The 13,478-nt window shown below is 41.4% G+C and overlaps 1 protein-coding gene across 1 annotated transcript in view; it reads left to right on the top strand.

The window, feature by feature from the left end:
- Positions 1–13,478, top strand: part of ltbp1 (latent transforming growth factor beta binding protein 1) — a 167,962-nt gene that overhangs the window by 4,073 nt on the left and 150,411 nt on the right. Inside the window, exon 3 of the mRNA XM_032541703.1 lies at positions 9,921–10,244. Within this exon, the coding sequence (XP_032397594.1) occupies positions 9,921–10,244 (324 nt within the window). The remainder of the gene's footprint in view (positions 1–9,920; positions 10,245–13,478) is intronic.

The raw sequence follows: 13,478 nt of genomic DNA, 5'->3' as shown, positions 1-13,478 counted from the left end.
GCTTTGGCAGCTAAAATGTGACAAACACCTCAGACCCACAAAAATGTCCCAAGTAGCACTACTTTGGGCTGTCTTTGACGTTGAATAAACACACAACAATTCCTGAATTTCAGAACTTTTCAGAATCCCACACACGCAACGCACAAGCAGACAGGCAGACAGAGCGGGACTCCTCTCATAGACAGGCTATCTATCTTATAAAGCCAGACGTATCCGTATATATGTGTGTTTGGGGGGAAGGTAACCTGCACATCAGCAGACACCACATGCAGAACGCTTTAGAACAGCGGGGGGGACTCTTTCCCTGCTATTGTAATACATTTCTGTAAACTGGCAGAACACAGTCTAGCCTAATCTCAGAGATTATTCCTTCAGAGCGCTGTGCCATGTGAGAAAATCTCAGAGTTGACCTGGGTAGATACATCAGTTTTCATCAGACTCACTCGAGGTCGGGTTAATTAAGTCGGCAAAATAGTCCCGGCAATCAAATCCCCTACTTCACTGTCTCCGTCAAGACACTAAACCTGTATGGAAATTCATATTTTATATTTAAGTGGTCAAATAAAATCAATCAATCATGATTAAACCTCATTGGCGCTTACCAGTGTATCTCTGTGTGTACTTGGTCCACATCAGTTCCACCAATCAGTCCCAAAAGATCCCATTAAGATAAAAAATGCCATAAACGTATTCTTATATAATCTATACAGCGATTCCCTGAAAGAACCAAGCAGGCCTCCTTTGTTGCACCGTGCACAAGTTCTTCAGCGTGTAGCTCACTGGCTCAAAGTATGAACAGCGTTTGAGAACGGAGACACACCGAGAGAAGAAGGTGAGGGACCATTATCCTGGAAATGTACTGTGGTTGATCTAGACTATTGTTTGCCCTAGATGTCTGCCCTGCCGCTTGCTGCGCACAAAGGGAGGCATGCACCTACATAATGGACGTGCATATGATTTCCATTGTAATCTTGCGATTAACCGCAAATTAATTGCACATTTTTCTGTTGTAAATGTATTTTAAAAGGGACATTTTAAAGTTTTTAACACTTGAGACTAGACATACTCTGGAGGTAACTCAGTTCACATCCACACTACATGCAGATAACTAACCATCTGGAAGAGCTTTGGAACTCAAAAGACCTATCGATCTATTTCTGCTCACAGAGCTTCATTTCTTAGTTTTTTTACCCAAATCACAGAACACACATGTTAATCACAGGTAAAAGAAAAAGGAATATTAAGTTTGACAGCCCTAAAATATATATATATATATATATTTATAAAATAAAACAACAACCAAACACTGTGCTTTACACTGAGTTTTTCCAGGCAGCTTCATATCATTTCCTGTTAGAACAGCGTCATGAGAAACGTCAAGCTCAAGCGTCATTGTGAAGCAGACTGTGCAACCTCCTGCTTCTAGTGTCAAGGTCGTCAGCAAGGTAAATGCTGGGATCGCAGAACTCAGTGACTGGCAACAGACACGAGCAACAAACGGCCACGTTAGTCCAACTTATTTGGAAGAGAGCAAACAGGAACAGTAAAATTACATATAAATATGTATATGGAGAGCTGTGAACATGCATTTGTATCGTTGTGATCATTAACTTTTTGCTAACACAACCAAACACTAAGCGAGGGCAACAAGTTAAGTTTTCTGTCCATCAGGAAACTCGGTAAATTACAGAGAGTAGATGCAGAGAGGACATCAGAGAAAAAAAACAGAAACCCTTTTCTCCATAACACCCCACAACTCCCTACTAACAGTCAGAGCAGCATCAACTTGGTCTTTATTTTTGTATTTTTTATAAGGTAAAATAGTGATGAAATGTTGCTTTTATGAATTATTGTAGTGTTTTATAGGCACTGAGGGATTATTATTGGTATGATTGTCTGACTGGACATTTTAAGATCTCAGGGATCATCTATGGCTAGTACAGTGTTTTAGTCAATAGTCAGAAGGGATGGCCAGAGCTACAAAACTAAAACTTTGTTGTAAACTGTAATGAGAATTTAAAGCTGACAGGGTACATACGTCATGCACAGACGGCGGTTGATGGGAGTTGGCATGGGGGGGTCAGCAGGGACATAACCTGGTCATATACCCTGGTTCAACGTACTTTTTGTTCATACAACGCTTTATATGAAAAAAGTTCCTATGCACTATTTTTTGTGCTATTTCCTACGATTGTCCAGCAACATGAGCCATGTGTGCGCCTGCTCAGCCCCTGCATGGCACAAGCTGTTTATGCAACAAAACGGAAAAGATCGTGTTAGTGTTACATAACTTGCATATGTGGCATTGAAACTTACGTAACACAAGTAAGTTCAAATAAAAGTTGACTTTGCTTTCACGCGGGACATGAACCCCGGGCTTCTGGGTGAAATCCTGTTTTTTGATATGATATGGTTTCTATAACGTCATTGCTGGCCAGTGGAAATATGTCTATCTCTCTCCCAGAGCATTAGTGAGGGCCATGGATTCTCAAGTCTTATCAGAGCTAATCTGAACTTGGAGCAGTGACTCAGATAATGTGGAATTTAATACCTCATATATCGATGTCATGTCTTTCCACCGCTACCTTCTCCTGAATTTAGTGAACATCTGTCCCGTTACCTCTAAAGTCAGAGCAATTTTATTTCCCTCACTTTGGAATTTTCAGGTCTTGCACCAAGGCAGGGACACAAAGAAAATCATTATGCCTCCCAGTTTTTGCTTCTCACCTTGGATCCTTACCACATGTATACAACCACACACTCACTCACACACCCAAAATATGTTTAACTCTTTCAGACCTCAGTGTGAGTATGGGGGGTCCAGCATGGCTCCATTAAAGAACAAGGACATCATCAAGAATGATCTCTTTCTTGTCCCCAGCTAACAAGTAAATTGCCATCACTTAATCCATCACCCTTGTCAACAGAGCTTTTATATAGATTACCTTAGAGAGAGAGAGAGAGAGAGAGAGAGAGAGAGATTCACAGAACAGATGGCAGCCTAGGTCCCGGCCAGAAAGAGGAAATGAAGACTAGTTACGCTAGTTGCCACAAAAAAAAGCAAGAAAGGTAACTGTGGGGTAATTTTAATAACGGGTAAAACGCAACCAACATGAGATGTTGAAAGTAGGGATACATACTTTTCTTGGACTGAGGTTGCTTTATTGTGCTGTTAATGTCCCGGAATTTGAGCATTTCCATGCTATTATAGTCTGTTAAATCACCATGTTACATATTGGATGTATTAAAAACATTATCCTTCTCAGGCAAATAGTATATAGTTAGAGCCAGAGCCCATCGTTTGTAACAACTAAAATGTATGCCAGTAGAACCACCACAATTACCAGTCACTTGCAGAGTAGGTAAAAGTAAACCAATGCTGTAATTTTACATAGTTCAAATTTGGTAAACAGAAAGATTTGTGCTGTTGGCTGACTGGAAACGGCTTTGACAGAAAAACATGAGATAACTCTCCGATTCATGACCTTTGAGATAATGGAGATCTGGAGAGTCCAAAATGGAGGAAGCCGTCACATTAGCTGCGTACATCATGCTGCCAACTCTTTTTGTCAAATAAACTGCCCCACAAAAAACATGCAACATGGTTTAAAGTCAATAATAAGACAGGTGTGAATGGTACAAACACATTTCCTTAATACTGACTCGTTAAGGGCCTTTCAGGTCCAGCATGGTTTGTGCTTGCCGCTGGGTTCAGCGTACATCTACAGCGCCAGCCTAAAGTTCCACCAGGTTTAACGCTGAGTGCAGGGCAGCATGATGCTGCGGTGCAACCGTTGGAAACATAGGGTTTCAGAGCCGCCGTTGGTCTGAAAGGCCCTTGAGCACTACAGCACTAAGATTCCAGTGCAAAGGAGTGCTCGGCTAGGGAAACTGTGAATGTGCATGCTGAGATTGAGCTCAGTATCACATTGCACCAGTGAGTATGCACACCTGACAGCTAATGTAACATGGCCTGATCAGATGTTGTATTGAAAATACATAGTGAGTGTAACCATTGTCTTTGTTTTTAAACTGTGAACTGCAACACCAACCACCAAGTTATAGGTTTTGCTGATGTTGATCTTCAAGTGATTGTTGTTGCAACAAATGACAGATGTCTCTATCAAACCTCTGTACGCATTCTCACTGTCTGCAAGGTAAAGGTGACGGTACGGAAGAAGGGTTTAGATAGGGCTGCACGATTATGGCCAAAATGATAATCACGTTTATTTTGATCAAAATTTTGATCGCGATTATTCTCACGATTATTTGTTGATTTTAACCAAAACAAATGTTATCGTCACATAGGCTATTTATAACTGGAGAGGGAGTGTGATGGACGCTACTCCCAGAGAGACGGCTGGTCATTATGAACGGGTCCAGCACGGGTCGAATGGCGGATGCACACGTTGTGTGTATGAAACGTCTGTATCGCCGGGCTGTGTGGAGAGTAAGAGGAGAGAGAGTAGAGGAGAGCTCCAACACAGGCACGGTTTTACAGACGAATGTGGTCATGTAACGCAAAATTAAACCGTATCCATATAAACAGCATTGCAGGGGATGAGAGGACATTAGCACCGGTGCGTCCTAGAGGAGCTAACAGCTAACAGATGCTACTAGCTAACAGCTAACAGACGCTACTAGCACCGGTCACTGCTGTTGTCTGAAAAACAACAGACGGGACAAAATGTTGCGTTTACTGGTAAACTGGTGAACCTTGAGACCGACGTATAACTGACTGCATCTGTTGAGTTGTCTGTATGTGCGCTTTGCAAAAAACCAAGAGCGTTCTATGAAATGACGCTTTAAAAAAAATTTGATTAATTGTGCAGCCCTAGGTTTAGACTGTGAAGATGATTTGTGCTGGTACCCCAGTTATTTAAGTGGGCTCGCTGCGGCTGGCCATTCAGGCATTTCCTCAGTCCAGGCGCCGAAGTCCGGATGTAGTTGCATTACTAGCTTGCAATGGAGCATTATAACCAGCTTGTGGGGCTGGATGCTCAATTATAGAACATGACTCACATACCGACAAACACTTTGTTTAATACATACTGAGACCTTTAGGTTTCTAATTCATCAAGAAAACGGCATCATATCGGTCATATGAGGAGGAGATGCTTCCAGACTAGACCGGATCTCAGTTGGAATAATAGACTCAGTACATTGATACATTGTCTTGTGAAATGTGACAACCGCAGAGGAGGTAACTTTTCTTATGCCAGCAGATTTATTTCATCAGCCATTTAGTTTTCCCTTCATTAATCATTTTCACAAATCTCAAAGCCACTAATTAGACCAACAAGCTTAGTGAGGAGGTGACACACCCTCAGGGACCCTGGGGAGAACCAGAGGGCCTCTTTCTGAGTCATTTATCCCACTAACTACACACACAAACACACACACACACACACACACACACACTTCAACTTGTTAGGACTTGGGTTTAGTATTCATTGTGTTAGTACGATTACTGTTGAGATAAGGGAATGTTTAGATTGAGGAAGGAGAGGACGGTCCAGATGTGTGTGTGTGTGTGTGTGTGTGTGTGTGTGTGTGTGTGTGTGTGTTTGTGTGTGTGTGTGTGTGTGTGTGTGTGTGTGTGTGTGTTTTATCTGCTATCATCTTCCTTTGTATGCTTTATCCAAACATATATAAGCATGCATGTGTGTGTTGGAGTACAGTACGTTAATTTGTGCCATATTGTCTGGGATACAGGCTTTGTAGTTGATAAATGCCCCTGACACACACACACACACACACACACACACACACACACACACACACACACACACACACACACACACACACACACACACACACACACACACACACACACACACACACACAAACACACACACATTCAAAACTGTATCTAGTAATTAACTATTTGATAGCTGGATTGGTCAGTCAGTTAAATTTGTCTAAATAATTAATTATTGGAAAATACAGCCCCAATTGTTAAGTCACTTGACAGCTACCTTTATGTTTTGTGCCTATTTCAGGTCATTTAGTCATTTACATTTCCTGATGTTGTATACCAAGCCTAGGGGGGGAACGGTACAGAAGTCCCAGTTCGGTTCATACCTTGGTTCAGACACCACAGTTTGGTACAAGTTTGTTACAATGGAGGGAAAAGCAAAACAAATATGCTGAAGGCATTTTTTTTGTATTGTTGATGTCTCAGGCTGTACCACCTCGTGTCATCCAGTCTCTCCCCTGAGCTGGCTGCAGCAGCCTGGGGGCCCTTTCAGGAAGGAGGGTTAACAAACTCTGAACTCTGAGTTCATTTACCTGAGGTTCCAGAACAGCTGATTGGTTCAATCAACTCCGAGTAGGTTGACTCAGAGTTAAGTATGTGCACCACCTCAATAAAAAGGCAGCATGAATGGAGCCATGATACTACAATTCACCATGGTAACAACCACAAACTAACTGCTCGGTGGGAATACTCATGCCCACATACAGCGAGTTTGAACATATCATTAGTTAAAAAAAGCAACACAGCGCTGCTGCAAAATAGCGATAATTGGTGTGGAAGAAAATTGCTGCTTGAGTCAATGCGTAAGCTCTAAAATAGTGTATTAATATCAAGTTTAATCACAGGTAACCTATAATATTGGTGAAAACTGGAATGGTAGGAGGCTACACTTAACAATTAATTTAGGTGCAGTCCGGCTGGCGAAAAAGTAAAATATACTAATCCCATTCTGAGGCTGCATCACCATCATCATCATAATTATGATTTACAATCATTTATTTATTTGTAATGTATCTTACTGGTTGGTGTCCAGGGAACACTACAAAAATGCACAAAACACCTTTCAGAGCGAGTCACACTCTTCTAACAGCGCTTTGCTATACAGTGGCTTTACTAATATGCTGCGCATCACCAATGTTGTAAAGAAAACTGCCGTAAAGAACATGATGTGTGACGTTAGTGATATGAGGACAGATAAGGTTATGTAGGATACATAACTGATAGGGAAGAACACGATGGGTGATGTTAGTGATATGAGGACAGATAAGGTTATGTAGGATACATAATTGATAGAATGGGAAGAACACGATGGGTGATGTTAGTGATATGAGGACAGATAAGGTTATGTAGGATACATAACTGATAGAATGGGAAGAAAAACCATACCATTCAAATAGGTATTTTATCTGGAATTGAAAACACATCTATAGTCGGGGCCTCAATATCATCTTCCAACATAAGTTTAACTTCCTGGGAAGGAATACAGCTTCTTCATCAACGGGATCGTCAAGAAAAGGAAATGCCATTTTAGACAATAAAAAGTTTTATAGTCTGCCTAACACAGTTAATAAACTAATATGTTTTCTTTAGTCATGCAGACAACAAAGTGTGCTACAGTGGGCCTGATACTGAATGAATGAATGAATGAATGAATGAGGAAATGAAAGAGTGCTGAGTCAGAGGGAGGAGACTGATACAGACTGAATGAATGAATGAATGAGGAAATGAATGAATGAATGAGGAAATGAAAGAGAGCTGAGTCAGAGGGAGGGGACTGATACAGACTGAATGAATGAGAATGATGAATGAATGAGGAAATGAAAGAGAGCTGAGTCAGAGGGAGGGGACTGATACAGACTGAATGAATGAATGAATGAATGAATGATGAAAGAGAGCTGAGTCAGAGGGAGGAGACTGAGAGAATAAAACCTGCTCCTGACCAGGTTAGGTTCACAGACTCAGTTACCATAGTAACTGACTCTGAGGTTAAGGTACCTCTCTTTCTCAAACGGGCTGGAGTTACCATAGTAACTGACTCTGAGAGTACCCCCCCCCTCAGGTTTGATTAACCTCTCTTTCTGAAACAGAAAACCCAGAGTTTCCCTCATCTCAGTGTTAACTTATTCAGTTTTCACTAAACCTGTTTTCTCATATATAAGATAAATAAAACAATAAGTACCCCCCATCATCTCCAGACTCCATCAGTAACATGTAAACAAAGTTAAACAATCAGCTATAAAACTGAAAATACAGCATCTCTGTTCTCTGCACATACAAACGTGTATGATCTAGGCACGAGAGCTAAATATGACAAGATGTGTACATTAGCAGGAATGTAGCACATCTGCTTTGTGTTCCCACTGTCTTCTTACAACTTCTTACAACTAAACCAACAGTTGGAACCAAACGGAAGCCTGAACGAATTTGCCAGTGCTCGACACACCGCTGGTCAGATCCTGTCCATCCAATGAGAAACAGCTATAAGCTTAAATGTCTACACCACCACTGCTTTATGTGGAAGTGTTAGACGCTGCACCTTATTAAAAAGATCTAGAACTTCCTCCATCACCATCCTGACCTCTGACACGGGCCACGTCTGATAATGGAGTAAACCTGGAGGTCCTCATTCAGATCTTTTGAAATAATTAGCCTAAAATCATACTATTATGAGATGAAGTGTTTCATGGGTGAATTCAAGTCTTTCATTTACACTAGACAACTAACCAGGTGAGTGCTAGCTACCTGTCTAAAACTGATGTGAGGTGATTAGCGATCCTTTGTTGCACACTGTCCACAGTTTACAGTAATTCTGAATTTGAGTTAAATTGTGCCTGAGCTGAGCGTTGCCTCCTGACATTCACCGTGTCAAAGCTCACTCTCCTACTGCTGCCAACAACCTGTCCTTTCCATTGCTGTCCCACGCCAAAAGACGGATACTGAATGTCTGCTGGCCATTACACAGCAGTACAGTCCACCTGTGTCCACATTGTGAGACGGGCTGTGCACAGTGAAGGCATGTGGTGCAGCCGTGATAACTTTATGTCTTGTTTGAATCCTCTGATGTGGCGTTGTGATCTTACAGTAGCTCTATTAACCGCAAGGATTTGTTGCACACAGACCAAATGTAATTCCACTGGAAAAGTGAGTAGTGACATTACTGTAATCATGCAACCTATCTAATCACCTAGATTATTAAAAAAATAAAGCAACATATAGTGTTTTATTGTACTAAGCCTATAAATTACTATACTGTATTTGCCTCAGTTCAAAGATCTGTAGTTTCTTGAACCATAAAATAAATCAAGAAACAAAAGAAAAGTGTCTGCCTATGGCAGTTCATTTCAATATATGCATGTATTTGGGGTGTTGTTTTTTAGGACTTTACATTGCTTCATGGATGTAAACTTTTGGACCCATAATAACAATAAATAAACAAAAGAAAATTGTTCTTTTCTCTAAAGGTATATGGGCATTTAGATTCAGATTGAGAATTCAATGGAGGTGACTTAGTTAGTGGTACAGCACAAAAAAAAGAAGAAGAAATTCATGAAATTCAACAGCAACATCTCTTTCCAGAAACCGTGACTTCCTCAGCTTACGTCTTACAGTTTTCATTGGAAGTTTTGCTGAAGAAATAATCCCATGACAGTGTGGTCTGTGGAAACCACCCCACCCATTCCCAAATCCCAAGCCTCATTGGACCAGGGCTCCTCCTCCTCGAATATCCCAATTTAACCACTGATTATGAACAATATGGTCATGACTGCAATTGGATCCAACATATCATAATGTTGACAAGTTAGAAACCAAAAAAGAGCAAAAAAAACAGAGGGTGGGGGGCTGGGATATCTACTTTGTGGCTGCTACGTTTAACTTCCTTTTTAAAAAGAAACAAACCAATACAAACAAATCAATTTAGGACTTTCTTACCAGCCTACACAAACAAAGTGGTGAAAGCAACTCTAAAGATCTAATCTACAATGCACAAAACAACAAGGTGCAATCAGCATTAGTGTGCATTTAACATCATGAGACGTTAAGTCCAATTTGTCCATATGCTTGCATCTATTTCACTGTTTTGTATTTCTTATTGTCATCACTCATTATTCTCCATCTGTTTCTCCTTCCTCTCTCTCTCCTCTGTCTGGGTTTTGTGTTGTAGCCAACTGCATCCCTCAATGCCAGAATGGAGGAATGTGCCTCAGGCCTCAGCTCTGCGTCTGCAAGCCTGGCTCAAAGGGGAAGGCATGCGAGCAGAAGACGATGCCCACACACCCCTTCCCAGCCCTGCCTGGGAACGGGCACACCACTGCTAACTCCAACGGACACTCTAATGGACACAACGTGGTGCCCCAGCGGCCCATACCTCAGCACGTTTCTCCCAGTGGTTATCCCTCTGGGCCCGCTCCATCTGACAGCATGGCCCAGAGGAAACTAGGTGTCAGGCCGGCCCCCCAGTTTGTACGTCCACATTACATCCAACAGCAGTAAGTACGCTTACATTCCACCTTTATTTATTGAGAAAACAAAGCAGCTGAGCTTTATGCTGTTGTCCACCAACTTCAGATTTATAGTTTCACTAATTGACTCTGGAAGAAGTTCACTAGAACCATTCTTCCACTGGCGAGCTTCACCTACATTCTGCTGCTGATCACCCTTCAGCAGGTCCACTGGAGCAGTAGGAGGGTTCAGAGTCTTTCTCAAGGGCATGGCATGATAGGGTGATAAATTACATAACATTGAACACAACATGAGTAAACGATGTTAATTACCCACAACTACAAAAAGACTGTAATTAATAAAATAAAAACTGTTTTATTGGTCACATAAAAATCATACAGTACAATGTAGTGAAATTCAATCTCTGCATTTAACCCATCCTAAGAATTAGTGGCAGTGGAGAGCTACATACAGGAGCAACTTGGGGTTCAGTGTCTTGCTCAAGGACATGTGGTGGATATAATCATAAAATCATGAAATATATGCAGACCACTGATTTGTTTGTACCCATGTAGCAATCTTTGGGAATTAGAGTTCTTTATACGTTTACACCACAGAAGAGACAGTATACTCTCTTTATCACCAACCATGAGTGTAATAGGTGGAATTTGGCCCGGCACTTTCATAAGTACAGTGTGAATACCACTAACTCCTGTTGTGGTCAACTGTGGGTTTGTTTGGCCTGTCACTACTGCAAACAACTGGCCAATGTGCAGTTGGTCCCATCGGTGGATGTAGACTCCAAAACATATTCTGCTTCTCAGCTTAATGCTAGGCAAGACAAACCACCAAGCACAATTAATCACAGCAGACCTCTGATATTGATCAGTGATATTTAGGTTGTTAAAACTGTTTATGTGCTTTGATTTAAATGTACTCTGAAAACGTGAAGGGGACTTTTTTATGCATAAGCAAAAGTAATTGCTAACAGATCTGTGTCCTCGAAAGCTGCTCTCAATTTGCTACTAGTGAGCCGAGTTGCTCACTAGTAGCTTTTCTCTTATTGGTTTTAGCAACAGAGCTGTTTTGTCATCTGATAGGATAGAAGAAGGGCCACTAACCACCAGGTAAAGAACGTCTCATCAGATCCGTAAGGTGTACACAAGTGTCTGAGTGAAGTAGATGGAAAAGTTACATTTTCTATCATAAATCTGTTGAACATTTAACTAATTTAGTATATTTGTCAATTATCTAGTTAGTTAATGATCTAGTTATTATCTAGTCTTTTACTTATCATATATTCCTCTGTTTCTGATTTGTAGAATTTCCTTTAAATAATAATAATAAATAATCAAAACATTACCACACTGAATTAGAAATTTATGCAGATGTTTATGTTTCTTATTTTAACAATCCAAAGCAATGAGAAATAGACTACTGTCTACAATATGCTTTGTAGACAACATTTTTGCACAAGTATAGATAATTAGCACAGCTTTTTGAGTAGCCCATGTGTTTACTGTACATTTGTCTTTTAATTGTTTTAACCCTGTGCTATTGTGTGTCTCTCTCGTAACTCTTGCAACAATTTCCCCCAGTGTCCAAAACAAATTTCTCCTTTCTCCTGTATGCTAAAAATGCTCAAAAGAAAAAATGCTGAAAGCATAATATGGCAAACTCCAACCCATCAAGCAATAGTCTATATGCCAGAAATTCCGCCGGATGTCCCTCATTTTTGGCCGGGTGTCCGTCCCCTTCCTCGGTCTCTGTGTTCATGTTCAAGGTCACGTTTTCATCCCCAAGGGGCAATTTGGATTACAGCCAGCAGTAACAAAATCTACACCAAACAACAACAAATACACATAAACACAACCCCAATAGGACTACAATATGAATTTAATTAGAATTTACAGGATATTATTAACAAGTGGGATAACGGCCGGGACCGATGACCTTTTGAATGTATTGGTTCTGCATCGCGACAGACTCTGTCTACGCCCGGTCAATGCACACATCTCTTTTGTTTTAGCCACATTAATGTTTAAAAACAAGGATTTACACCAATCAGTAAAATCATTGACTACAGGACCGTGTTCAGAGTCGTCACTGCTGGGGAGGGACACAATGACGGAATCATCCGCAAATGTAATGATGTGGGGCCCTTCCTGATGGCTTTGGCATTCATTTGTGTATAAAACAAATAAAAGAGGGGAGAGGACACAGCCCTGGGGGGACCTGAGTGGAAGATAAGAGGGCATCTGATAGAGCACCGTTCACTCTCACCCGTTGTGACCTCACTGTTAAACAATCCATCAGCCAGCAGATCAGACCAGTATCAATATTATTAAGTGTTCTTCAACCCGTCTGCTAAAACATGGGGCTGAATCCAGTTAAAAGCGGAGGAGAAGTCAATAAATAGTAGACGACTAGGGACTCGGCCTCCTCAAGATGTTTATAAACCATGCTTCGAAGTAGGGCTGCACGATTATGGCCAAAATGCTAATCACGATTATTTTGATCAAAATTTTGATTGCGATTATTCTCACGATTATTTGTTGATTTTAACCAAAACAAATTGTATTGTCACGTAGGCTATTTATAACTGGAGAGGGAGTGTGATGGACGCTACTCCCAGAGAGACGGCTGATCATTATGAACAGGTCCAGCACGGGTTGATCGGCGGATACACACGTCGTGTGTATGAAACGTCTCTATCGTCACTGCGCTGCATTTTTATGAACTATGATATTCTGGCCACGGGTCACATCTCTGGCCCAGGTCCAGGTCCAGGTCCAGGTCCAGCAGCTCCGTCTCACGCTGTTACTCTACCAACTGAAGTTAGTTTCTTTCAATAACTTCTTCGGTGTTTTTCACCGTGGCGGCCGCGATAGCAGAGTTACCATGGAAACACTGGTACAAATACAGGTTGCCCCCATACTTAACAATATACAGCTGTGTTAATAAAAAATTAAAGCTGTGGACAAATGTCAGAAGTGTGGACCGGCGCTGTGTGGCCGGGTGCGGAGTAAGAGGAGAGAGAGTAGAGGAGAGATCCAACACAGGCACGGCTTTACAGTAGAATTTGGTCATGTAACGCAAAATTAAACCATATCCATATAAACAACATTGCAGCGGATGCAAGAACATTAGCACCGGTGCGTCCTAGAGGAGCTAACAGCTAATAGACGCTACTAGCTAACAGCTAACAGACGCTACTAGCACCGTTGCGTCCTAGAGGAGCTAACAGCTAACAGACGCTACTAGCACCGGTGCGTCCTAG

Source organism: Etheostoma spectabile, chromosome 17, assembly GCF_008692095.1.
Source record: "Etheostoma spectabile isolate EspeVRDwgs_2016 chromosome 17, UIUC_Espe_1.0, whole genome shotgun sequence".
In the NCBI taxonomy this organism is placed as follows: Eukaryota; Metazoa; Chordata; class Actinopteri; order Perciformes; family Percidae; genus Etheostoma; species Etheostoma spectabile.
Note: the sequence above shows the minus strand (reverse complement) of the source record. Positions and strands in the feature narration are given on the sequence as shown.